Raw genomic sequence first — 27,118 nt, 5'->3', positions numbered from 1 at the left:
GCCCTTGTTTTTTTTTCTCAAGCACATCAATATCTTCATAGTAATAATAATAATAATTTATCTTAATCTGTATATAAACACAGTGCTGCTCAGCTTCTGACTTGTTGAGGTCATGGCGAGCTGTAGGCTCGTTTTGAGGCAGCATCTCGCCGACAAAAAAAAATGGTAGCAACCTTCAACAGCATTTAAAGACGCTCTGCGGGCTACGCAGATATAACCAAAACAAGAACAGATGTCATTGTCAGTGTTTTGCATAGCGTAATCATTCATACTCTGTCCTTAACTTCAAAAGAAGTTTATATTCACGGTTAGACTTGAGCTGTGTTTCTTCATGAGTGCCATTAAATCGGTTCCTTTTTTCACGAAAGATCATCTTTTTGCTACAATGCGGCCTTCACAATTACGCACGATCAGTTTAAGCAAGCAGTCGGGAGTGACAACTGTAGTTTTCCTGTTCTAGTTCGCCAGCGTTTGAGTCCGCATACAAAACCCAACCCGATGACATCTTGGTGGTCTCCCGCAGGCTCTCCATACAGGGACAAGATCACCATTGCGATTCTGCAGTTGCAGGAGGAGGGCAAGTTGCACATGATGAAAGAGAAATGGTGGCGGGGGAATGGCTGCCCCGAAGAAGAGAGCAAAGAGGCCAGCGCTTTGGGGGTGCAGAATATCGGCGGAATCTTCATCGTGCTGGCCGCCGGCCTGGTGCTGTCTGTCTTTGTGGCCGTGGGGGAGGTGCTGTACAAGTCCAAGCAGAACGCCCAACTCGAGAAGGTACCTTTTTTTTTTTTTTTACCACCATACAATATCCATTTATACATTTAATTGTATATCATTTAAGTACCGGAATCACTTGGTGTACAGTTTGGCAGATAGCCAACAATTCCTGAAAATAAATGCCCAGTGTGCTTGATTCAAGCTGTTGAGTGCCACTCCTAGATGAAGGTAGCTGTAAAACTAAATATAAAAAGAGGGAATGACATTTTGTTGATTAGACAAAAACATATTTTTTTGTTTGTTTAAAAAGGAATGGGAGGGAAACTGACAAAAATGATCTTATATTAAATCGCAATTTTAATAATGTGAATATTTTTCAAAATCATTCAACCCATCTATGTACTGTATTTTCCGCACTATAAGGCGGTTCAGAGTATAAGTCGCACCTTTAAGGAATGTCATATTTTAAAACTGTTTTTAAAGATAGGGAGCACAGCATTAGAAGGCCTACAGAATAGATGCTACAATCGTGGCTGCAGTTGCGTTATGCATCCACTAGATGGAGCTACACTAAAGGATTACAATCCAAGTAAGCTCTATTAGACCGCTGCAGCTGGGACTAAGCGCTTTACATAACATTTAAGATGCTACGTCCAAGAAATCTGAATATTGATCCATATAGAAAGTGCATCGTATTATAAGGTGCACTATTTGAGAAAATGGAATGCTTTTAAGTGCGCCTTATAGTGCGGAAAATATGGTATGCCCCCTGGTTTGCAAAGCGCAAACACCAGAATGGCATCGCAATGCCTATTGAAGTAAACAAAGAAAACAATTTCCCATAGCCCAGAATCAAAAACCGGTCCTGCCATTTTTGTGTTTTTAAGGCGAGTTTAACTTTGATTGTGCTGTGCTGAGTGCCCACCGTTGTCGTTCACAAACGCAACATTTCAGTTTGACATTGGTTTGACTTTTCCGAATGCAGTGAGCTCACGCGTTTTCTCACCCCGTTGTGTCAACAGCATGCAGGGCAGTGTTACTTACACAATGACCTGGATGCTTTTGGGGGGGTTTTTTCCACCTGCCATCTCACTGCTGATTAGTTTGTTCTTTTTTGTTGTTGTTGCGGGCTGCGTATGTTGCGAGCACATCTCGGCGATCATTAATCAAGATGCTGGCTCGCCGTGTTTGAATCACTTCAAATGCCAAAACATCCACGCCGCCGAGGTGGTGGTTCATTTATTTGCCCCGCCTCCCACCTGCTCTATTCGCTCAACCTGTCACATGAAACCAATGACTTTTTCCTTTTTTGAATCCGCCTCTTCTATCCTCTGTTCCCCTTTGCCCGCGCACACTTCCGCTTGCTTTTCTTCTTCTATAATCACCCTGTTCAGAGAGAAAGGCACAAGATGTCATTCATGCAGCAGCCAAACTGTGTGTTTAAATGAAAGGAAATTACCTGCTGTCCAAGCCGCCTACATGTCACACTCCTACGCCCAAATAGGATTCGGCGTAATCTGAAAGTGATTTTAAAGTCATTTCGTCTCGGCAACGTTGGCCGAGCACAGCCGTGATACCAATTTATATAAGAGATTTTGTGTCATGTACACAAAATAACCATCGGCATTCGTTTTGAACATATTCAAGATCACAGATTATTGTTTTCAAACATAATCGTCAAATGGGGAGGAGCCAGAGTTTTGCGTTGCCAATCACGGTTTTAACCCTTTCAGGGACAGCGGCTACTACAGAGGACAGCTTTATCATGTTATCGGGTTACAAGGTTCATACACGTGTTAATCAACTCTATTGGAGTTGCTCTTGAGCAACGTCCCGCCATCTAGTGGTGAACACTGTTATTACAATGTTAACTGCTCATTCGCCGTCAGTCGTTTTCATTTTCAAAAATGGAACCCGGGGCCACTCCAAGTGTGGATGCCGTTGAAACAAATGTTTCCAGATCAGAGCTGCGCATTTCACTATATGGAGGCAACTCACGGCGAGTGACGATCACCTTTTGGTTTTCATTTTGGGTCTCCAGTGCAGGTGTGCCTAATGTCGCGTCTCCGCGAACGTAATCATCGGCGTCGTGAGCAGTGCGGCATAAACGCTCCTCCGCTTGCCGTCTCCGCTTCTGTGCAGAGATCCTTCTGCAGCGCCATGATGGACGAGCTGCGGGTGTCTCTGAAGTGCCAACGTCGTCTCAAGCAGAAGCCGCAGCCACCCGTCATCGTTAAAACGGAGGAAGTCATCAATATGCACACGTTCAACGACAGGAGACTCCCGGGAAAGGAAACCATGGCGTAAAAACACACACACACAAAAAAAAGGAAAGGAAAAAAAAAATCCCCTCTGTGTGCGGGAATGCATTGGGGGGAGCTGGGTGACATCACATCTGAAGTTGGGGGGGGTTGAAGATGGGCACCATTGATTTATGTCGAGAGATGTTTCCCGTGGAAATCAAGCTAGCTGTGTGAGCAGTGTCACCTCACTGTGATGGTCACTTTGTGAAGGCAGCTGGACATGAAGAGGACTGAGAGTGGACAAATAAACACCAACACGCGCACACACACACACACACACACACACACAGTGACACAGGATGTAGGGTTTTTTTTTTTAGTCCGATCTCTGTGTGACCCCAATATACCCCTTCCCCTTAGTTTCTTTAGGATTATTTGGAGATTTAAAAAAAAAACAAAAAAAAAAACCCCGAAGAAATCCCATCAAGAAGAAGATGATGAGTAGACATCACCACAAACACTTTTACTACGAACTGGTGTGTATATTTCGGAATCATCTTCGCCAACTCATAGTACCGTCTTTTTCCTCGTGCCAAAGCTTTTGGTTCAAAAGCCTCAATGTAATACGCTTCTAATGTCTCTCCGAGTTCTTTTAATGCAGGATTTCTTACCAAAAAAACAAACAAAAAAATGTTGTTTTTGTACAAGATCAAGACATTTTATAGGACTTTATATCATGGTAGCCCCTCCCGAGGACACGACATGTAGCGGACGCAAATGAAGCCCTTCCCCTCCGCTCCCCAAAACGCATAGGGGGCGGGGAGGTGGGGGCCTCTGTAGGATTCCATCCCGCTCACTTACGCCACATTTCCGCTTTCATTTTTTTTGTGTGCGTTGTCTGGAGAAAATATGGCAATGTAATAAAGCTGTGCTTGGAGTCTCAAAGGAGCTTGTTTTTAAAACGGAATACCTACAACAGAATATTTTAAGATATCGGGTAATTGTTTGGGCTGTCGATACCAGCCACCAATACTTAAGGCCAAAAGAAAATAAAAATACAAATGTGTCATTAAGTTTTCCTCAGTGCTGCAACATCGTTTCAAGCAGGGAAACGACCGTACGCTCAAGACACCATATGATGACCAAAAAAAAATTGACTTGCTGTAATTGATGCAAAATTTGAACATTATGTCCTGTGATGTGGGTGTTTTATGTATTTGTTTTCCGGTGAGGCAAATAGTCAAGACCCAACAATCATAAAAAGTAATTCCGAGCAACCGGTTAGCCTAACTGTTGCTGCTGCTTCTACTTTTTCCTTCTTTCTTCTACTAAATCTATGACTCCTACTACTCTGGATGAACTAAATTCTGTCTCTTACTTGTAATTTAACTTTTTTTTGGGGGGGGGAGGCTCTTGTTGACCACCTTAAAAAAAAAACAAGTTCGAATACGACGACCACCCTTTTCTCTTTATTTTGGGGTCAGTCTGGCTGCTATGCGTCACAATGCCGCCTCCCACAGGTCAGTCTTGGTAACTGCACCCGACATCGGTGTTTTTTTTGGGGGGGATGAGTAGCCTTCAAAATGTCGTTTGAAATGTCATTTATGACGCGCGTGTTGGGCACTCTTGGTCACTTCTGCACATAGAACACACGGCGGTGTTTGGTTTGAAAGACGGGGTGAAGGGCGGCACATTATTGGGCAAGGAACTTGCATAATATCGGATGTGTTGAATACAATTTAGATCAATAGAGGAATGGAATAAATTGTGTGTTTGTGTGTGTGTGTGTGTGTGTGTGTGTGTGTGTGTGTACATAGCGAACTGTGCAATAGATTTACATCACACACAAAGGGAAATGTGTCACAGTTGACAGCAGAACACCTTTATTTCACTCACCCCAATATGTCTGCGTTGTATTGCTCATTTAAAGCCGCAGGCGGCTTCTCGATTCACAGTTCAAATATCATACAAGGCTCGAGTGCAAAAGAAATGCAAATCTTTGCTCGATTGTGGATTGCCTCCTTTTCACAGCAAAGTTAAAAAAAAAAGATAAATGCATTTTTCTTCCCCTTCGAAAAATAGCAATTGAGAACACACTAAAGAAAGTCACAGCAAGTTTCTAATATCTGTCCAGGCTGTCACATCAATCCAGCTCAAAGCACAGCAAATTGATATTTTTACTGTATGTGTGTGTGTGTGTGTATACATGTGAGTAATTGTTTTTTAAACAGATACATTGCAGGTTGTGCTTTTAAGGAAGCCAATGAAGTGGCGGCTTGTGCTGATATTGCATTTATTTCAAAGTGCAGCCTTTAATTATGTGATTACATCATTTGAATTTATTTTTTTTGGAACGTAAAGGCTACACGGCATCTAAGGCCAGAAAGCAGCTCCATATTGATATTTCCAAAGTATGTGAAATAGGAAATCTTATAACAGTCAGCAGTTACCGTACTTCCTTATACAGGGTGGCCCACTTAAAAGTAGCCCGGATTTTTTTTTAAATTAAAATATTTTTTAAATTTTTTTCAAAACATGTATTTAATTACATGAATGTTACAAGTGACCCAAGTCTTTCCAAAACCTGTTTTTATTACTTACAGGTTACAAGAGATGCTGGAAGTGTTCCAAAACTGCTCCGGTTATACTACTGTTCGTGTATAATCTAAAACAAACAAAAATTGGCTCAGCGCCAACGTGTATAACCGGAGCAGTTTTGGAACACTTCCAGCATCTCTTGTAACCTGTAAGTAATAAAAACAGGTTTTGGAAAGACTTGGGTCACTTGTAACATTCACGTAATTAAATACATGTTTTGAAAAAAATAAAAAATATATTTTAATTTAAAAAAAAATCCGGGCTACTTTTAAGTGGGCCACCCTGTACAATGCCACGGGCGCTTTTGGGGCCATTCTTCTTCTTCGGCGTTCATTCATAATATTTTTCCACAAATAAGTGGATGATACGACCTGGGATTCATTGAGACATTGAATGAAAGGTAGGATCACTATTTGAGGGTATACGGTACTTCATAAACGATTACAGCTGAGAGGTTGAATCTGAGTCGATACACAGCCAATTAGCTTATTATTACTGATAGCATTAAAAGAGCATCGAATGGCTCCATGTGTCAATTTAGCACGCGTATGATATATTGCTCTTCCTTCGCGGATATAATGGTCTCTGTGCAGTATTGTATGCAAGCCTCACATTGCTCGATTTAAGAAACGTCCTTTCACTTTAAAATACAGACGATAAAAACGTAACAATGGATTCACTCGTACGTTATCAGCCTATCCCTGAATCGGTCAGAAATGTTCATCGTCGTCTCTTCGGGACATTATGAGCTGTCTTCTGGGACCGGTGAGGTGAGGGACACTGGAGGGGGGAGGGTCCAGCGCTCCCGAGTCCAGTTTCGGGGTGGACGTGTAGCGCGGTCCGACCCGGCTGATTAAACCTCGGATGTCCCTATGAAGAGCCGGATCGCTCGGAATGGAATTGAGACGCACGCCCTGTTCCGAACCCCCGGTGTCCCGGTCTAAACGGGGGTTACTGGTGCTGCTGGGAGATTGGGGGTCAGCGCTGAAGTACAAGGTCGAACTGGACTCCGTGGGGCAGAAATCCGGCTCCGGACTGTCTCCAAATACAGATTTGCCCTCTGGTGAGCTGCGCTTGAAATCCGATTCGGGCGACTCCAGCGGACTCTCCATCTCTAGACTGTCGTCCTCCGCTTGTTCGAAAGAAGTGGGTTCACTTACAGTCTGGAACTCGTCTTTACAGTCCGACAGAGGTACCGAGCCTCGCCCCTGAGACTCGGACGTGGAGACGCCCTCGCAGTTGCCTCCTGCCAAGCTGCTGATGCCTTCGTTACTTTTAAACTCCTGGTTGTACTCCTCTAAATCCAGTATGGCTGCCGCTCCACCTGCCCCGTACGCTCGGTTGATCTTCCCCAGGTCGCCTGTTTTGAGGGCCAGCCGGATGAGTAACCAGTGATGGTGGTAGAAAGGATAGGAGCTGTTTGGCCTCCCTCCGCACGCGCTCGGATCCTCCAGCAGTGAGCCAGCCACTCCGGAGTGGGAGAAGCTGCCGTGGTTTTGTTCGCCGCCAACCGGAAGACTTTTGTCCCCGAGAGAGAAGGAGGACTCCCCTCGTTCAATGCACGTACTACCCATGTGGTTGTGGTGGAGACCCTGCGCAATCTCTGTTGACTTGGGATGCAAGAAGCGGTAGTAGACGACCAGTGAGGTAGCACCTGGTGACACCATTGAGGCGATGAAATATTTGAAAATGTAGTGGCTTTAAAATCAAATTGCGATTATTCAACGCACTTAGCGTTGGGACTCACCGAGGATTAAGCTACATAGGACGGCAATAGGGAGCGTCACGTTGTCCCACGACGCTTGGCTAAGTAAGTCGGAGGCAGCTAGCAACAACGTGGTGTTCTCGATAAGCATGAACTGAAAAGAGGAAGAAAAGACCACATTGTCCAAAGTAGCTTATTTTGAGGAGGTAAAATGAAGTCCACGACCGGCGCTCGATGAGTCTGTCGCTTAGTTTGACGGCTAAAGAAGCAAGAGACTGCGCAAAGTTTATCGCTACTAGCTAGCCAGCGGCAGCAACTAAGCAGCAAGTCACACGCGTGCTTTTGTCTAATTTTTAGATGACACAACCCGACTATTTTTGATCCAGCCTCGGGGCAAACCATCTCCATGAAAAGGCAGCAGCTGAAACGACCACCGCGGCAGTCTGACGACAAAGAATCGGCGCGTTCAAACGTAAGCTTGAGCGCTGCTTACCGTATAAAAGCCGACCATGCGGAATCGCGACGGTCCATCTTTGACGTTGAGAAAGAGGAAGACGTGGACTAGCCCCAGGAGGGCGTTGAAGGCACGCCAACACCAGGGCCCGGTGCAGATGTCCGGTTGCTGTGATACCAGCCAGAAGGAAGCAGTCAGCCAGTGAAAGCCTGCAGGTCAATGTAAAAAAAGAAAATAGACGAGGACGTGTGTACTCTTGTCAACCGGGCGCAGGTGAGTCGTACGAAAGCGACCTTCCAACTCCCGCCTCGACACGCATTTTACCGAATGACTAACGTGCACGCACCTGCCACTCCGCAGACCCACCAGTCGAACACCCTGGCGAAGAACATGAGGCAGGTCACCCTGGCGCCCAGCATGCCCGCCCTCCACACCAGCTGGCAGAGCAGGGCCGCCGGAGGCATGGCGAGATGGCCCGGCCGGATGAGACAGCAGGCGCGGCTGTACAGCACCAGGGCCCAGGAAACGGACAGCACGCAAAGACCGCAGCAGTAGGCCACTGTACGGAAACCCGAAAATCATGCATTATTTGACGATAAACATATACGGGCGATCGCAGCTTGTAAGACATGCTCACCCGGCGACGTGATGCCCACGTCGGTGGACACGACGATGTACGCTTGAAGTAAGCTCTGGGGCAGGGTGACCACCAGCGCCTCCAAAAGCCAAAGTGCAGCGACGTCCGCCTGCAGCATGACGACCGCGTCGAGCTCTGCCGCTGAGCCGTGCGTGCGCGACACGTACCTCATGCAGTCCCAAAGCCTGCCAGCAGAGGGACACCTTTTAGGTATGACTCGCTTTCTAGTCCAGTACAGTGGAACACGATTATTCAAATACTACCTGGGGCAATGGCACGATGACCATGGGCAAAACAACCCCCAGAATTGGGGTAGTTTTGTCCAATTGCCACCCCCCCACCTCCCTCCCCATGGTCATTAACTGATTCAGTACCAGCCAATTCTGGACCAAGTCTGAAAAGACGTTTAAAAACGTCTTTGGGAGTGAATGAGTTAAGGCGTTAGGGTTAGTCAACCAAAACTCAGCGGAGCTTTTACTTTTGGCTTGTGGGTAAAGCAAAATCGCACGGAAGCTCAACTCCATTATGCGTCACCGTTAAATTTGATCCAAGGTGACGACACGTATGATGATGTGAGCATGTGCACTGAATGTGGTAAGGCCGATGCTTTCGCAACAGAAATTATACTGACATCTTGTTTTGTGCCACTTAAACAGTATTATCCCCCCCGCCCCAAAAAAAAAATATTTCTGGAGATTTCACTGGATATACTTTTCAGGTGGTGAAGACGGACGGGTCTTACCGTTTGAAGATGCCCAAGTGAAGAATGTGTATGGTCGAGAGGTACCATCGCCTATTGTCGCCATCGTCGTAATGCCACTTGACACTCAGCAGCTGCACCGCAGTACCCGGGAGGAAGAGCCCTAGCGTGAAACCGGCCCACCGTGTCTCGTCATTCCAAAGGTAAAATCCTATACAGTAGATAACTGGGAAATACACCCCAAAAAAACAAGAATTACTACACTTGTGAGAGGTATGTTTAATATTAAACCTAAAACAAATCAGAGGTACAATATTTGCCCGATATTAAGGCCTCATACAGGGCGTACTACCATTCAAAATTTTCAAGGAACCAACAACAGTTGCAAATTACTACATGATTTGAAAATGCTGTGTGAAAATTTGCTTGTCAAAGACAACAGAGGCTTCTGATATATTGTGATTCGAGGTTCTGTGAGACACTGAACCCTGCGCGGGAGTTGTTAACGTTTGCTGCCATTGGGGAGAAGTCACACTTCAAGTCTACGCTCCACTTTCATGGGCTGGCTGCCCTTGCCTCATCGATTTGCTTAGTCGGGCAGTCCTCCATCAAATCTGTTCTCAGCGCACAATGACATGTTCGCACCCCAAAATAGACGCTTATTCACTCTCCGGTAGTTTCATGTTTGCTACACGATAACTCTGACGTCGATAGTCTCTGTCAAAAGAGGGTGGTTTGCTCAAGGTTAACATCTTGGCTTTTTGAGTTTTTGGCATGTTGCTAGCCGAGTAGCTAACTACACTCTATCTATCTATCCATCTATCCATCTATCCATCTATCCATCTATCCATCTATCCATCTATCATCCATCCATCCATCCATCCATCTATTAGGTCAGTGTTTGGCTGATGCCTATTCCAGTTGCTGGTCACACTCTGTCACGGCCCATTGCAGGGCATGTAATCAATGTGTCAGAAATGTTCGGCGTCACAAAAGATATATTTTTAAACACAAACCACTGTGAGTGTTCTTTTTCAGTGCGGGCCAGACAATCAAACAGCATGTAGTACAATAAGAGTTGTAGCAGGCTCACATCTGAGCATCCCTCACTTTCTGCCAGGGAAAAGTATTGCCATGCTCGACTCACCTGAACTGGCTCTGTGATTTTTAAACATTTTAAAATTATATTTTGCAACCTTAACTGGGTCATCCAGCCTACCCCCCCACCCCCACCCCACCCCACCCTGAACTCACACACTGCATAGGCAAACTACAATTCACACTCATATTCACACCTACGGACAACTTAGTCTTTTCTCAACCTAACTTGCTTTATTTTGGAACTGTGAGGTAGCAACCACGCAACCAACTAATGTGTCCCTAATTGAATGCACTTTTGTAGAGCTATAGATTCTTTTTTTGTTTCATTACAATTTTTTATGGTTTAAAACCAACCACCATATTGATCCTAATGAAGGCATATTTTTGACATTCTAACTGCGAGTTGAGCACCCCTAAAGGTCAGCCATTCCTTGAATAGAAACCTGCATCCCGCATCATCGTCCCAATAGTTTTTGAACCGGCACTACCCTTAACAGTACCTCGAGGGCCTTCGTTCGTTGCTTCTAAACGTCCAAAAAAAAAAAAAAATCCACCCGAGCCGAATATATAACACCGATAATCGATATGATCGGGCTCCTTGCAGCCCGAACGTGCCCGTGTATCGATTTCGATCCGCCCCCCTCCGCACTTACGAGCGCTCCTCTCGGCCGCGATGACCAGCGCCGACACGCCGAGCAGCGCCGCCTGGCACCAGGCGATCCAGCGCTCGCTCCGCCGTGCCGCCGACGGCATCCTGCGGCCCACCGCCTCGGACGTGCTGATCATGTTGCCGGGCGGCGGCGGCGGAGGCTGCAAAGCGGCGACCTTATCGTGCGCATCCTTCGCCCCCCCACCTCCGTGCTTGGGCTCCCTTTCTTCACCCGCTGACTTGCCTGCTGTCAAAATAGATGACGTCACTGCGCACTGTTAAAGGGCCAGTGACGCTCCGCTCATCCACTGCGCGCCCGTGACCGCCTCTCCTTCTTCACCCGCTTTACTTTTAGTCAAAACGGCACATTTTCTACCCCATCATATGTTAAATTTAAATTTTGTAAAATTTTCATTCTTTTGTGCACTTTTTTTAACACTCCGTTTGACTTTCATTACTTGTGTTCCACCGTGGAGCTAATCTCAAATTACAATTTTAAAGGGTGTCAGGTGGCCTATTGTCCGAGCAGGCTATCCAATGTCATGATGGCGGAGCGGGTCAAATTCACTAACCAGGCAACATGAAGTGGGAAGTGCAAACATGTTTTTTTTTTTTTTTTGTATTTTGAATCTGATGTTGTATTAGCAGTGTGGAATGGAAGTGTTATAGTAAGTCAGTCGTATATGTGGTTGATGCAAGTGTGTATGTGTCAGTCTGTATGGGAAGAACTACTCCACATCCCATAATAGGCCATGCACATACCATGGCTATAAACATACCTTTTGCCATACTACTGAAACAAATAGAATGTCTTTTTTTTTGTAATGCTTTCTCCATGTCAACATTTTACCGCATTTCAACAAAATAGTTTGTGCTGTTCTGAAAATTGTTTTCCACAACAAAGAAAAAAAAAGAGTTGACACAACTAATTGGTTTTGGTGCAAACAACTTGTATGCTTTGTCGTGCTAATTAACATAGTTACCATGTTATGTCAATCATTTATAATTGGAAGTTGTTCCAATTTACATGAGTGAAAAAAACCTAAATGCAATTTGGGTTTTTTTACAGTGTCATGAATGCCTCATCATAATCAACAGTGAAACAGACGCCTCGTTATTTTCCCTTTAGGTTAAAAGTACCACAGGTGGTGCCAATACCACCGTCATATGCAGCGAGAGGAACAGACATTGTAAAACTCAAGTTATACAATGGCCCTAATTGATGGCCGGTACTCACGCACCAAGCTGCTGTGGGGGCGATACAGTATGCGCGTGAAACTGGGTGCCCACTCCTGCTCAAATCGAGTTGACGAGGTAACAGGTTGACACATTGTGTTGTAAATACCTCCCTGAGCCCATAACAGGAAATTTATGTCCGCCCTGAAGCCCTCACGTCAATGAAGCTCGCTCTCAAAAGGGCACCGCCACGACGCAAACAATGCAGGCTTCCCCCGCGCACAGTCAAACCTTTACTGCTTTATTTGTATCTGTAGTAAGAAGACACAAACACATTTTTACTCTTGCTGGTAGGAATTTTAAACAAATGGCGTTATGCATAATGGCATGTTTGGCTGACATGACGATACAGTGACGCCTCATGTCACGAAACCCCGTTTGTATAAATCAATATGAGCTGAACTGAATAAATTAGCAACTTTTTATACGTTAAACCAACAAAGTGTCAGGTCGTGCTGGTGGAGTCTTGGGACTTCACGTGAAGCGGTCGTTTATAGATAAGGCTTTACTTCAAATAGGGCAGTGCCAGACAGCTGCCGAGTTGACCTGTAAGGATTATATGACTGGATTAGCAAAGCCGTCTTCAGGCTCTGACATGCAGCCTGACTCGCGCTTGATGCGGCTCGGATGCAGAGGTAGACGAGGTCCGAGGTGGTGTCGCGAAGCCGCCTTCGCCGATTCAAAGAGTTCGAAGTCAGCCGCGGCGCCATCGTGTCGTTTGGAGGCGCGAGTGTTCAACCTTTGTATGAGCGCAAGCACATCCCTCTTGTCCGTCTTGGCCTCCGCCGCCATGGCCTCGAGCTGCTCGGCCGCTTCGCTCACGTCGAACCTCTCGATCTCAGAGTTGACCCTGTGGAACTCCTCGGGGGAGTGTTTGTGCGAAGACGAGATAGGGCAGAACCCCTGGAGGTGGACCTGAAGGCTGCACTGGTGGAAGTAGGCGCAGGGGCAGCAGGGACAGCGGTACGGACGTTCCCCAGTGTGGAGGCGTTTGTGGAGCTTCAGGTGGATGAATTGAGTGAACCGGGCCGGGCACAGTTTGCACTGGTAGGGCCTTTCGCCCGAGTGCAACCTTTGGTGTGTCTTTAAATTGCTGGTGCTGCTGAATCGCTTGTGGCAGACCTGCGCCAAACAAGGTGGTCATTTCCAAACCTAATTTTATCACATCATGAGAGAGCTGATTGAAAAAAAAAAAAACTACCTTGCACTCATGGGGCTTCTCTCCGGTGTGAACCAGGTAGTGTTTCTGCAGGTGTGCCAGCTGAGTAAAGTTCTTGTTGCACGTTTGGCATCTGAAGGGACGCTCGCCGCTGTGGACCCGCAGGTGGACCTGAGGGTGGCGCTCGTTCAGGTTAACTTCCTCCAAATATCGTATTGGCTCGAATATAAGACAGTGTTTTTTGCATTGAAATAAGGTCGTCTTGTATTCGGGGTCTAGACATTATATCCATTCACGACGCTAGATGGCGCCAGATATCATTGAAGCGAATGCTGAACTTGACTCTCCAGGCCAAAGTGAATCCGTCACGAAGAATAAAAATAAAATTAGCGGTAGCACTAAGAAGAAAAATAAAAAATAGCAGGAAGAAAGAAAAGAGAAGAAAATAATAGAAGAGATAACAGAAAATGGAGAAACGTAGCGACAATCTGGAGAAAAGTGGGTCAAAGATCGGCCAGATTAACCGGCAGCTGAGGAGAAGTTATGATGTCATTTACATTTCAAAAACCAGAAGCCATTCAGTTTACATATTTAAATGTTCAGATATTAAGATTTGAATGAGGCAAAATAACATGCTTGTTCTCTCAAATATATTGTTAGAATCATTTGTTTCAAATGTATTATCATTATTTTCTGTATAAAAATTAATTTGGTGGTCTTTTTTCAAACTTGAGTCTTGAAAAACAGGGGGTGGTCTTATATTCGGGCCAAAACGGTAATTTGAGCCTTTTCTAAAAGTCATCATACCTTGAGGTTGGACAACTGGCCAAAGACTTTCCTGCAGATGTTGCACTCGTACCGGATCTTTCCATTCTGTCTGGTGAGCGGGTACGACAAGGTCTTGTAGCCGATCGCGTGCTCCTCTCGTTTGGCCTTCCTGACATCCGCTGCATCCGCGGTGTTGCTTTGCATCGCTTCAGTTGGTTTCCAGGGGTCATGGTCCAAAGACGCCGCCGTACCGAGCGGTGGAGAGCATCCTCCTGATTCGAGTGACGGCTGCGCTCTGCATGGGGCGCTGACCGCAGATGTGGCACTGGATGTGGACGCTAAAGGGACGTCCGCTTGTCCGGGCTGCTCGGAAGGACTTTTGAGGTAGTTTGTTCTTTGGCATACGAGGTTCTTTTCATCTTTGGTCTCGTCGGTCGGAGAAGGAACGAGGTCATCTTTGGTGTTTGATAGTGCAAAAGTTAAGTTATTTTGTTCAGAGTGGAGGAGGTTTACATAACCATCCAAAGGCAGTAAGTGAGCGGAGAGCGTCAGGTAAGGTTTTGGGCGATCGGCGTAGGACAAGTAGGGGTGAGGTAGAATGTTGTCAGGGCAAGGTGAGTAGCGGGGCAGGAGATAGGGACCGGGCCTCAAGGTGGGATAAACTCGATCCGGTACTCCGGGTTCTGGGTAAGGTTTAGCTAGGACATGTCTCGGGCTGTGCTGGAAGCTGTATAAATTGGAAGGAAGGTGGCTACTTAAAGCTGACTTTTTGGCAGCCGGTAGAGGGGGCAGAGCTGCATACCTGTGGACGGGTTCCGAACGGGACTGAATTGGGTAGGCCATGGGGAAAATGGAGAGGTTGTCCTGAGATAAAGAACCGTCCATCTGTCGGCAAAAGCTAGCGAGGGCTTTGGGGGGCTCTTCTCGGAGGATCTCGGTCACGGTGTGTCCGCGTTTCTCCGTCGTCGTCTTCTGTAAATGGCAATGCTCTGTTGGCGAAAGAAACGTGGTATTTGAAAAGATCCCGCAAGAACATTTTTGTTTTACTAAGAAGTGATATGAAAATATAAGTGGTCGTTTATATTCCACTTTTGTCAGTTTGGGTGTGTTTTATTTCATTTGAGGTTTTCCCTAATGACATGTTTCGAAGGTAAACTTACAGCAAGGCAGAACAATCCTAAATGTGTATTGAAATGGCAAAAAAACAAAAAACAAAACGGGATGTTTGTGTAATACAATTTTGACTCCAGTCTGTCTTTTAGTTCCGGAAATTATGCAAAATTCGGATTTTGTTAATTTATTGCAAAATTCCATTTCTCATATTGCAACTCTATTCTCAGAATCGTATGACTTTTAAAAATATATAACTAGCTAATTTAGTATTAGGGCCACACTGAAAAGAAAAAAATAGTTCTAAACTGAATTAAAGACAAAATATTCCAAGAAAAATTCTCATTAACTGAGCAAAAAAGAAACAAATGTAAAATTATGAGAGGGGGAAAAAAAGTTGTTGTTCAATTCTCGTAAATTGACGCGTAAAGATTTTTCACCTAACTCCAAAATAAGGATGTTTCCAGTGAACCATTTCATTAAATGTTCCTCAAATTTGCTCTCTTCATATCCTCATAACGTTAACACATGATGAGATCATAAGTACGACTACGCTAACCTCTGCACTTTTTTCACCTCTCCTTAAACACATTTCGGCCACAAAAACACATCGTGCAGCCCTTATCTACCATTTCCCTTTGTCCCGACCCCCTCCTGCCCCTCCCCTCCGCCAAACCCTGGGCAAACAAACAGCCGACACTCAGTGAGACATCAGTCTGTCAGCGGGTCGCCCTATCAGGAAGTTCAAGTAGTCACCGGAGCGCTTCCTACTTCTCCTCATTTTAAGAGCCAAATAAATAAGACGAGTCGTGCCAGAATGCTGTCAGCAGCTCAGGGGACCCTCCAGCCGTCTATTTTGGAGGTTTGTGAACGGTGAGGCAGCCAGCTCACAGCTGTGTCTCGACGTGGCGTTCTGAAACTGACACAAGACCAGAAATTGGTCTCGGCTTACCTACGGGCGGGTGGGGGACTATGGCTATTCCTGGCTACACCTCCATTCAGGGGGTCTTCCCTCTTTTGTGTTACCAGGTAACAAAAGGGCCATGGGCGTGCCCGAGCCAGCGCTCGAACGGCCTCACAAACGGTGTGTCAGTCGTTTACTTGTTTGGCGTGCGAGTCTTTATTTGCTTCCTCAATCCTAAACGCAAATGAAATAGAAGCCACTTACCAACACGGTCCTTCGCAAGTTGCCCCAGGGGTGGGTAGTTACAACGCCGGGCTAGTTCCGAGCAGTACCACACCAGCAGCTCCTGGCCGGGGAGTAGAGGCTTAATGGTGTAGAAGTAGATGTCCAGACCGCTCTGGCAGGCGATCAAGTTCTGCTCGTCGGTGCCGCGGGCCGGGTTTACGTATCGCATCCAGTTGCTCTTGTCTTCGTTCAAACCGTCCAGGATGTGGTGTAAGGTCCCGTGGGAGAAGACCTGCAGCAGGGGGGATGCAGTCAGCCGCCGATGACTAATCGGCTTTCTGATGCGCTCTCAAACCCAAAACCATGAAGTCACCGCCCGCTTGATGCTTTTATGGTAAACGCGAAAGAATCGTTTGCGAGATAGGCGCCCGCAAGGCCTTAATGGCAACAAGTAACAGAGGAAGTTTACTTGAATGAGCACCGGGCGGTTTACGTTCTCATTCGCTTCATCACGGATGAATCGGCAATTTTATTGGCTTTGGGAAATTCACAATCAGCGTCACATTTCAGCCCTGGCAAAAACCGAATTTATTGAACTTTATGAAGGATTTTACTCGTGATTTACTTGAACTCTTTCAAGGACGGCGGTCACTGCAGCGGACAGCTTACTTCTTCATGTAGCTACTTTTACGTTATTCTAAACGGTACGTTGGACATTAAACTGCATGATATCGTCTTCACGCTCAGAATGACCGAAGCTCTTGTTTGACACCAAATTGATCTGATTTGACTCATCGTAATAACAGAATCGGAAGAGATTATCAAGACTCCACTTACGTAGAGAGGTGTTCCGATAATTTTACGTAAATGTGAATCATCCATCTCACTATGCTGATGTTTGCCTCGGACATTTTCAAAGGATTGTTAATAGCCGACAAAAGCAAACTTCCTTGGATCAGTTCTTCGCAAAAGGCCAGGAAAAAACACTTCTGAGAGAGAACATGGACTAAAGAGGATGCAGTTAAAAGTTGAACCTCATTTTTATTCATGACTCTCTTCTTTGCTTTTTACATTATGCATAACTCTCATTTATTGCGCAATAGTCAAATTGTAACATGCATTTGTTACACATTTTGATGCATTTTTATGCTTTAGAAAACATGTCTGGATTTTGGGCGGGGCTTGGAACGGATTAGGGCATTTACATGAAAAACACGTCTCGACTTACAAAATTTTCTAGTTAAATTTCTTTTAGAACCAATTAATTTCGTAAGTACAGGCCAAACCCCCCCAAAAACAGCCCTTACAATATTTTAGCAGTTCTCTGTACTTGTTTCAGGTTGACAAAGCGCTTGAATAAACTCTTCTAGTTTCACTTGCAATGTCTGCGAATTGCGTCGAAACGTGAGAGTGTCTGATGAAAGTTGTCCAAACGCTGCTTAGATGGAAGGTGACGCTTCTCGGGTTGAAAAGCCACTTCCTTTTGCCGCGTCAGTGCGCAAGCGTTCGCTACGCTGGAAAAGCGCGGCTGTTCTGTACGTCCTATTTACCGGCAGAGAGGAGAGAAGCGCTGCGTCACTGAAACCAAACAGCTGTGCGCTCGCGGCGTTATTCAGCCATGTACTTGACACCGCAGCGACTTCACAGGAGGCGAAAGCCACGACGGCTCGCCAATCCCGCGACGAGGCCGCATCGACTTCTCACACGGAGCGAGAAGACGCGAATGGTTTTCAAAACAAAACATGCGCTCACTTGCTTACCCTCCAAAAATACTTTCTGTTGGCATCTTTCAGCAACGTTTCGTTGGTGTATGTTTCCCCCACCAGAGGTCCGAAGCGTGTCCCCTTCGGTATCAACTCTTTACTGGTCACTCCAAGCACCTGTCCAAAAGAGACAAAGAGTCAACAATCTTGTCGGTTGCAATTTGGAAGTCCGAGGCAAGTGTCCGGGTGCTTGAAAGAGCCTAATTAGACGGATGGACAACCAAAAAGCTTGTGGCATTATTTTCGCCCCTTCGAAGTACGTTTAAATACAGAAATTAGTTTAGCTAATCGGCTAAGGTTTTTTTTTTTGCAATTTTTTTTTTGGTAAAACTATATTTTGGCAAAACTAGCTCCCATATGAAGAATTACGTAAAAAAAAAACATTGGTTATCGTTAATGGTCCCAGCCAGTGATCCCATGAAACTTGACAACCCACAAACGAGCGCTACGTTATTTTAAGAGGCGGTGGCTGTATGACTTCTTGAAAAGCAGAACATGGGGGGGGGGGGGGGTCAAGAGGGGTGGGGGGGAAGAAGCAATCTTACCGAAAAACATTTATGTGGTGGATTGTGCTCCTCCCCCTTTCGCATGCTGAATATGTCAAACTCCATTAGCTCCGCCCCCCCTTTCCTAGCATTAAAATTTCACCGCGACTCATGTTCTGTCACATCCAGGTGTGAAGAGAGGATAAAGTATCACAGGCAACCCCCACCCCCCCCCGCCCCTCGACTCTAGTCAATGGCACCTTGAGTCGTGCGTTCAAGCCCGCATGTCAGGCAGCTCCATGGCAGGTCTTTTATGTCACGGGTCGCTGTAACCAATCCGACTCTTTGGTGTTGGACGGTTCCCCAGACGGACCTTCGTAATATTTCAGCATCTTTAACCGCTACCTCTGATCTTGACCCCCGACCCCCACCCCTGTTCCACACATCATCCACGGGGTTAATCTTTTACTGTCTGCCTAACTATGTATGATCTCCTGCGACGGGGTTAAACATAAACCGCCTGACAGCATGCATGCAAATAAAATCGCAGAATGTGGTTGACCTCGAAGGTGGATTCTCGGTGCCTCTACTTTGCTTTCCGGTATAATTGAGCGCTAGGAACCAAAAAAAAAAAAAAAGGGCTGAGAATCCGAGGGAGCTACTCGTCACACAGACCCGAGGGGGCTCTGCAATTGTCTCTGGCTATTCCTCGAAAGGCCGAAATTAGACGGCGACATGTCAAGTTCTTCCCGTTTCGGCGAACGATACGTAGATGAAGTAGTGACGTGAGGTAGCGCAAAACGTGTCGGGGGGGGGGGGGGGGGGGGGCGGGGTTATAAACGAAAACGCTTTCCTGACCTGCGCTGAGTCCAGGCAGCGTTTCAGGGCCAAGTTCCTGGGCAAGGAACCCTCGGCTCGTGTTCTGCTGCATTTTTTGGACGCTTCTTCCAGAGCTTGGTCCTTTACGATGTACGTGCACTTCTCCTCAAAGTCGGCCTCGCTCCACGACGTCATGTCCGAGTCCGCAGACTCCGCCATGGCGACCGCCATGACCTCTGTCCTGTTCGGTGAGCCGTCAGAGGTTAACATGACTGTGCCGCACGTAGAGGACGAGGCCTGGAAGGAGCGAGATTTTGAATAAGGTTATTTGACCATAATTGTGATGTCAAGTATGTGATATTTTGTTGATGTACAATTTCCGGAAAAAAAAAAAAAAAAGCAACACCAACATGGTCGTCTTGCTGAGAAAGATACAAAAACGCCGTTTGAATATCCCAAAAGTTAGGCCGCAGTGTAATCTTTGAAGAGCTTTCAACAAGTACCAAAATTAACTTTGGCGCAACGTGACCCACAAAAACGAGCATTTTACGCTTTTTCATTTTTCATACGCTCGCCCTTGTTCACGCCGCTCAAGGAAACTCCAACTTGCCCAATCAACAATCAGACATGAATACGATCAGCTCGTTTTCGAAATACTGTCACTCGAAACAGTGAGGCAGCAGGACGAGGGGTGGGGGTAGGCGTGGGGGGGGCATTTTACAAGATGTAAAAATTATAGCGAGGAGGCGGCCGCAACTTACTTTCCCAGCCTGGGCTACTACCGGACAAACAGACTTCAAAGCCGAGCCCTCATGCTCACTGCCCCCCGCCCCTCATACATCCTGTGAAAATCCCAGTCACAAACCCCCCGGAGCAGCGAGGGAGGTTCCTGTGCGCGTCATTCGGGCCCTGCAGCATGCGACTCCACTTTCACGAGGAAGCCAGCCGGCCGGCCGTTCTCACCGAACGGAGCAGACTTCCTCTCAAGCCCAATGAGAGGCTCTGTGTTCTCTTCTTCCTCGCTTATGTACTGTCTCTCCCTCCAGTTCACATGAAGATCGTAGACTGATTACCCAAGACCCCCCCCCCCCCACCCTCCCTCTCCTACCCACGACTGATGGGATGAAACAGTGAAGACAGAAGAAGCTTTGATTACAAATCAACAATGCTGGGATATAGCAGTTTCCTCCTCAGGCATCCTCTGGTTGCCACTCCGATGGTGATAAGATAGCAAATGTGACCAAAGTAGTCCACTTTTGTCTCAAAAAACGCTCGACTGGAATATTGCAAGTGAGTCAAAAGTAAGTGAGTCAAGTCGAACTGAAGACGCCCCCACAAAAATAATTCAACAAAATGATAACGCACTCAATCAACAGGAATTTCTCGCAACGCACGTGAAGCAAGCGATAACCCCGCAACTAAAATACAATTTGCATAATTTTACTCAAATAAATCCAATTTTTAAAAAAATTATGCGGGCGCCCCAAACCAAACGCCGACCGATGTTAACTTTTCACCCAAAAATATGCGCGTCCCGGAATGAGTGTCACAAGGCTGACAGCTCACTCCGAAACTGTGGATGCCGGCGGGTGACTCTGCAGAAAATCATGACATGACTCAAAGCCGCACAGCTGTGACCTCGCTTGTGCATGTCACGAAGAGACGCCGCTGGTGCAAAAACCTTGAAATGGAAAAAAAGGAACCACAAAAAAAAAAAAATGGCAGTCGTCAGAAAAGGATGGGACGGTACTTACTTTGAAGCCTTGAGAAGAGCCACACATAAGTGAGGCTGCGTGGTGAGCTTGAGTGTGTGTGAGCAACCAGTCACTCGCAAAAACTCTCTCGCTCTCTCTCGCGCTCTCTCTTGTTCTCTCTCGCTCTCTCTGTTTCAGGCAGCCTCTTACCTACCTGTCTGTGACTGACTACAGCCCTGGCTCCTCCTTGCAGTGTGTGTGTGTGTGTGTGTGTGTCACTCTCTTGCCCTAAGGCAGAAGCACGTCCGCCCCCCCCCCCCCTCCCACCACCACCACCCTCCCGCCTGTCACCCAGCTATGTCCGGATCAGACAAATCCGTCTACATTCTTCCAAATACAGTGATCCCTCGCTACTTCGCGGTTCGTTTATCGCGGGTTTAGTGCAGCGTGGATTTTTTCAAACATATAAAAAAAATAAAAATAAGTAAACTTTTTTTTTTTACATATACATGGAGTACAGTACTGTATATGTTGCTCTATGTGACTCGCTGTTGTTTTGCAGCTTCTCGCAGATTGTTTGCGGACTTTAAAAAAAATATACGGTATATAATTTTTTTTTACCTGTTTATGTTAATTGGACGCTATTTCGCGGATTTTCGTTTATCGTGGGTGGTTTCGGTCCCCATTAACCCGCGATAAACGAGGGATTACTGTATCTACTTCCGCCCGTCTCCGAGTGCAAGACAATTTGTGTTTAGAAGTGAAGACTGCTGATCGGGGGGGGGGGGGATTACATAATTTATTTGATTAGGTGAAAGCACCGTGCGGGCAAAAGAGCAAGCATGGCATGACATGGCGGGCATAGTGGGGAGGTGTGGGAAATGGCGGCGGGGGGTGGGGGGCGACCTTGTTCGCCGAAGCGATTGTCTTTCAAGTTTGCGATTTCTGAGCCACGCTGTTTTTTTTCTGCCTCCAGTTTTCAGTGAGTTGTCCCTAGGTGTGAGTGTGGGCGTGCATGGTTGTTCGTCTCTGTGTGCCCTGCGATTGGCTGGCAACCGATCCAGGGTGTCCCCCGCCTACTGCCCGAAGACAGCTGGGATAGGCTCCAGCACCCCCGTGACCCCAGTGAGGATGAAGCGGTTCGGAAGATGAATGAATGAATGAATATTGAAACTCGACGCCACCTTTTGGGTTCACATCCGCTTGGCTCGGCGTCTACTTCACAGCTAGCTAAAACCATGGCTCTGCGGAAAAAAAAATATATATATCTTTTTCACAGATGTAGCATCCAGTCGACCTGGAAACAAGGAAAGAGATGCGTTCGATGCGTTCCTTACACTCCCAAACGTTGACTTGCAGAGGGAGCACAAACCATTTCAGGCGCAGCGGTTGCTACAGTGGACAGCTTGTCATGTTATCAGGTGGCGGGTTATCATTATTGGTGCATGAAAAGTTTTTGTGTGGTAGCATTTTTAGCGCAGACAAAATGAGTGTTATAATCACATCAAGCGGCCCGGTCGTCCAGTGGTTAGCGCGTCGGCTTCACAGTGCAGAGGTACCGGGTTCGATTCCAGCTCCGGCCTCCCTGTGTGGAGTTTGCATGTTCTCCCCGGGCCTGCGTGGGTTTTCTCCGGGTGCTCCGGTTTCCTCCCACATTCCAAAAACATGCATGGCAGGCTGATTGGACGCTCTAAATTGTCCCTAGGTGTGAATGTGAGCGTGGATGATTGTTCGTCTCTGTGTGCCCTGCGATTGGCTGGCAACTGATTCAGGGTGTCCCCCGCCTACTGCCCGAAGACGGCTGGGATAGGCTCCGGCACCCCCCGCGATCCTAGTGAGGATTAAGCGGTTCGGAAAATGGATGGATGGATGAATGGATAATCGCATCAAAGTCCAGCCAAGACGAAAAAGCATCTTCATGAAGAAATCTGTTGATGCATTTCAAGGTGGATAGAGAGGATGACAAGCGCCAAATTTAATCTCAGCCCAGTTGCTCATCCAGGTCTTTTTATTTTCTTTTTTTAAAATCTGATTTCAAATTCTCCCTTTTACGAGAAATATTGGTTGTTCGTCAATTTTGATGACTTTCATCCACTGACGTGCGATTCGGCTCGTATGTCACCGACCTTATTTTCAGTGATATCATCATTTTCTTGAGTCTTTTGTGGGTTCGCTTTAACTTGACTGCGACGTTTTCCACGGATGTCGAATCGAAATTTGGATCTCCTGGCTTGATGATGATTCCGTGACATAGCTTCACCGTTCTGAATGTGACACTCCCTGGCATGGTTGCTCATTTAGCTCAAGTGAATATGCATCCCTAGCCGAACGTTGCAGCCGAGTGTATCGGTCATCTCCGTTCTTTTGGATGTTTCTGTGCCTCCTTCGGCCTCCCCGCGTTGCTCTCTCCACCGCCACAATGCGCGTGCTAGCGCCGCATGTTGACGCGTCATCCGGCTTTCACTCTTGTCTCTTTCTCTTTCTCGTCCTGCCTTCCAAAAGCAACATTTACCTTGGCGCCGCGCCAGCCCATTCGAGAAGCGCCTGGATTTCCGCACCCGTCACTCTCGTGCTTGACACGCGACACGCCGAAAACAAACCTGCCTTGTTTTGTTTCCATTCAGCATCGCCGTACCTTTGCCTCGCGTGCTCTTCCCGCCCCCCCGCGCCAGAGTTTGTGTCTTGTGTGCTATTGTTTTGTTTTGCACCCCCCCGCCCCCCACCACTCCCTTCAGTTTCTTTTCTGACACATCCTGTCCTGCTCGCCACACCTGACTAAGCTACTAATTACAACTGCTGACATGAGCCACCGTGTAATTTAGAATCCGCTCTTGCGTCTCACTATTTGTCTCTTTCTCCTCGCCTTGGGTCATCTCATTCATCACCTTCTATTTATCTCCCCTCCTCTTCCTCTCTGAGGCTTCCATATCCCTAATCTCGTTCGCCTGCCTTGAATACGCGCGCGCGTTTTGTGAGCCGTCCACGTATGGATTTTTGTGTTCATAGTACCTTGCGTGCTAGCTCGAGGAGGTAGCCGCGATGACTTGATGTCTGATGATAAGTGGCTTTGTAGCGATGTGACAAACCTTACTTGTACATCCAAGTGTACACACCAACAACTATTTGAATCCCTCAAAAAAAAAAAAAATACGCTGTCCCCTTGATGTGATACATTTAACAGTTAGCTGCTACAATTAGCGCCTAAAGCTAACAATAATACCTCCCTGCCTCACAGGCTTCATTATCCGCTGTTCCTTCCACTTAACTCATTGTCGCGGTTAGCATCAGTCAAGTCAATATGCAGCGTTGCATTAAGAAACAGTTTTTTTTTATTTTTATGCTAGCTTTTTGTGTTCATAGTACCTTGCGTGCTAGCTCGAGGAGGTAGCCGCGATGACTTGACGTCTGATGATAAATGGCTTTGTAGCGATGTGACAAACCTTACTTGTACATCCAAGTGTACACACCAGCAACTATTTGAATCCCTCAAAAAAAAACCACTGCTGTCCCCTTGATGTGATACATTTAACAGTTAGCTGCTACAATTAGCTCCCTGCCTCACAGGCTTCATTATCCGCTGTTCCTTCCACTTAACTCATTGTCGCGGTTAGCATCAGTCAAGTCAATATGCAGCGTTGCATTAAGAAACAGGTTTTTTTGTATTTTTATGCTAGCTGAGCAGGCCCTATAAATTACGCCAAGAATGTGCGTGACTGTTTGGATGCTAATGCTAGTCAAGGAAGTGTAAGCAAAAGTTTACAATGCAATGTCTTTGTGGACTATTGTTAGTTTCGGATGTTTCCCCTTTTATTTAGCTCGGTGTGTTGTCATGCTGCAGAGCTAGCTTAACTCTCATTCCAATGAATGACTTTGCACCTGCCTACGGTTCTCGTTTCTGGGACTGAAGGTGACCAATCCCGTCCTAATTATCTCCCCTCGAGGGAGGAAACTGCTAATCTTCACCTGGAAGGTTTGGTGCCAGAGCTTAGTTTTATAACCCATGAAATAGCTAACACAGGCCATCTTTGACTTTTATGGCTGACTCAAGGAGAAATAGTCCGCATGATTTCCCGCAGACCCCCCCCCCCCCCACCGCCCTTGCACCTTTCGATCACCTGAAGGGATTTCACTGATTTTTTTTTCCCCTGAGGTTGCAGTCAGAGTATGTACATTTCTTCCACTCAAGCTTCAAACAGAGAAGCGTCCTTCCTGCGAATTATCGCGAAGCATTTATTTTGTGCTTCCTACGGCTCGGAGATGCAGTGCTTGTCCAATAGAAGCTTTACCCAAGCGTGCGGGCAGCCTGACATTTAGTTCCATTTCGAGGCACCAAAACATCCAACAGCACCACCCACCTGGATGTCCACCAAGTGTGCTTCCTCCACCCGCGGATGATCTCCTGTTGACAGGTTATTATCGTAGTTTCGAGGCGAAGAGGAATGTTGCTGCGCTACACACACGTACATATACAAGCGCGCTTACGCAGCTTGAAATATTATCCACACCACCCACAGAGAGGAAAAAAAAAAAAAAAGGACAGTCATAGTGCAAAAGTGACGCCTTGAGTAATTCGCGGTTCAAATGTCATCTTTTTATTGGACTTGAATCTGCCAGTTTAACTCCAATTCATCACTTACGATAATTTACTTCTTTGCTTTCCCTTGAGTCTTGATTTGTCATCTTGGCAAGAATTCAGGACCACTCGATGCTCCCCAATATCTCAGAAGGCCTTTTTCTGTACCAACTTAACCAAAAATCATATCCATATTCCTTTATGGTTTGTGATTGTCATTCCTTCCCCTCCTTTTTTAAAAAAAAATTATTATCATAATTGTTTTGAATTTACATGAACTTTGCCAGCAAGCAGTCTGCAGTCTGTTCTCACCAGAAATAAAGAAAAAATAGGCCTTCATATGATCGTTTTATATCAAATGCATAGAGATCGATTTTCTCCTTTCTGCTTCGATTTTTTTTTTTTTCTCTCATAGACAGCTCTCTGGTCTTCACGTTTGCTTAGAGGCTAAATGTCATTTTCATACACACCAACAACCATTCACAGTCACATTCAAATGTCAGGACAAATTCCAGCTCACAAATCAGTATCGGGGTAATATTATATAATCTCTCTTTTGAAAAAAAAAAAATATATATATGTATATATATATATATATTTTTTTTTTAATACTACGAAGATTGCTAGCTCAAACACTGAGTGTGGCCCTGCCATCCGTGAATTGCTCCGGTCCGCCGTTTGATGATAGCTCGCCCGCATGGCTACTTCCTGCCGCCATTTGTTTTGAAGAGGCAACGTTGCCGCGATGTCATTTTGTTTTGTTGAGCAAGAGAGGAGAACAATGTGGTTGTGATTCAAAGCTTTAACTGCTTTAGGAATGAGAGTATGTTGTAAACGGGGGAACTTTGAAGGCGCCCGGTGACAACATGGATGACATCATCAGGTGCCACTGTGTCTGTCTGTGACATTTCTTTTTTTTTTAACGCAATCACGCACTCTCTCCCTCTTCTCTAGAGAGCAGTCAGACGGCACTGCCCTCCACCTGTCTCCATGTCTTACCTGCCCTAGTCATTAACAGGGTCCTGGAGCCCCACTGTAAGTGCACATGTCAACAGCCAAATTACAGGGCACACCTTGCCCACACATATTTGTTTTGCTTTTAAAAGGGTAATATCCGTCTGCACGCAAAAGCTTTACACTCACTCTGCTCACTGCCCGGTCCACCTTTTTTTTTTTTTAAACCCTCCACAAAGTGAGGTTCAAAGATCGAGGGGAAAAGGGATGATGACATCAGGGGGTCTTCTTTTGTACTCTTAGCTTACGTTACAAAGCCCAAAGACAGTGTTTTGCTCCTCGCTGCTGTATAAAATGACATTTGGATGAAAGCTTCATTCAATAATTTTCAATATGAACATTTTTTTCTTCTCTGATCAGCTGCTGGAACAGATCATAATCTTTTATTTTTCTCATGGGGTTGCTCGTCGGGTCAATTTTGAACAAGGGCATTCTGTATGTTATAAATCGTCAGACTCCAAAAACAATGGTCCTATATTGATTAAAGAATAATAATTTTAGACATCTCCTAAGGGTGCTGGTCACCTCGGCTAAAAACAGGCTGCATCTTTAGCCAGGCAGACA

The 27,118-nt window shown here is 46.2% G+C and overlaps 3 protein-coding genes and 2 long non-coding RNA genes across 8 annotated transcripts in view; 2 read left to right on the top strand and 3 right to left on the bottom strand.

The window, feature by feature from the left end:
• The window catches only part of LOC127592395 (glutamate receptor ionotropic, kainate 2-like), a 76,757-nt gene extending 71,743 nt beyond the window's left edge, over positions 1-5,014 (top strand). For 3 of the 4 annotated variants that reach the window (XM_052053111.1, XM_052053110.1, XM_052053109.1), the window contains exons 15-16: positions 524-774; positions 2,860-5,014. In XM_052053111.1, the coding sequence (XP_051909071.1) occupies positions 524-774; positions 2,860-3,024 (416 nt within the window). In that variant the 3' untranslated portion in view covers positions 3,025-5,014. Of the gene's footprint in view, positions 1-523; positions 775-2,758 lie in introns of all 4 variants that reach the window. The other variant, XM_052053112.1, reaches the window with a different exon arrangement.
• Positions 1,825-2,860, bottom strand: LOC127592435 (uncharacterized). Its single transcript, XR_007960129.1, has 2 exons — positions 2,177-2,860; positions 1,825-2,103 (listed from the first exon to the last, which is right to left on the bottom strand). It is a non-coding gene; the product is annotated as an uncharacterized LOC127592435 (long non-coding RNA).
• xkr5a (XK related 5a) lies at positions 4,821-11,067 on the bottom strand. The gene is made up of 8 exons (XM_052053149.1): positions 10,809-11,067; positions 9,097-9,280; positions 8,355-8,539; positions 8,064-8,276; positions 7,757-7,926; positions 7,306-7,417; positions 5,840-7,212; positions 4,821-5,418 (listed from the first exon to the last, which is right to left on the bottom strand). Exons 1-7 carry the CDS (start codon positions 10,939-10,941, stop codon positions 6,269-6,271), a joined length of 1,941 nt encoding a protein of 646 aa, XP_051909109.1. The 5' UTR covers positions 10,942-11,067; the 3' UTR covers positions 4,821-5,418; positions 5,840-6,268.
• LOC127592437 (uncharacterized) lies at positions 8,484-27,118 on the top strand. Its single transcript, XR_007960131.1, has 3 exons — positions 8,484-8,564; positions 9,073-9,257; positions 26,495-27,118. It is a non-coding gene; the product is annotated as an uncharacterized LOC127592437 (long non-coding RNA).
• LOC127592400 (PR domain zinc finger protein 1-like) lies at positions 12,261-21,230 on the bottom strand. Its single transcript, XM_052053133.1, has 7 exons — positions 21,028-21,230; positions 19,313-19,570; positions 17,967-18,086; positions 16,246-16,498; positions 14,007-14,956; positions 13,242-13,370; positions 12,261-13,162 (listed from the first exon to the last, which is right to left on the bottom strand). The coding sequence occupies exons 1-7, from the start codon at positions 21,052-21,054 to the stop codon at positions 12,596-12,598; spliced, it is 2,304 nt and encodes a 767-aa protein (XP_051909093.1). The 5' UTR covers positions 21,055-21,230; the 3' UTR covers positions 12,261-12,595.

Source organism: Hippocampus zosterae, chromosome 19 (genome assembly GCF_025434085.1).
Source record: "Hippocampus zosterae strain Florida chromosome 19, ASM2543408v3, whole genome shotgun sequence".
NCBI classification, from domain to species: domain Eukaryota; kingdom Metazoa; phylum Chordata; class Actinopteri; order Syngnathiformes; family Syngnathidae; genus Hippocampus; species Hippocampus zosterae.
This window is presented reverse-complemented; position numbering and strand designations above follow the sequence as displayed.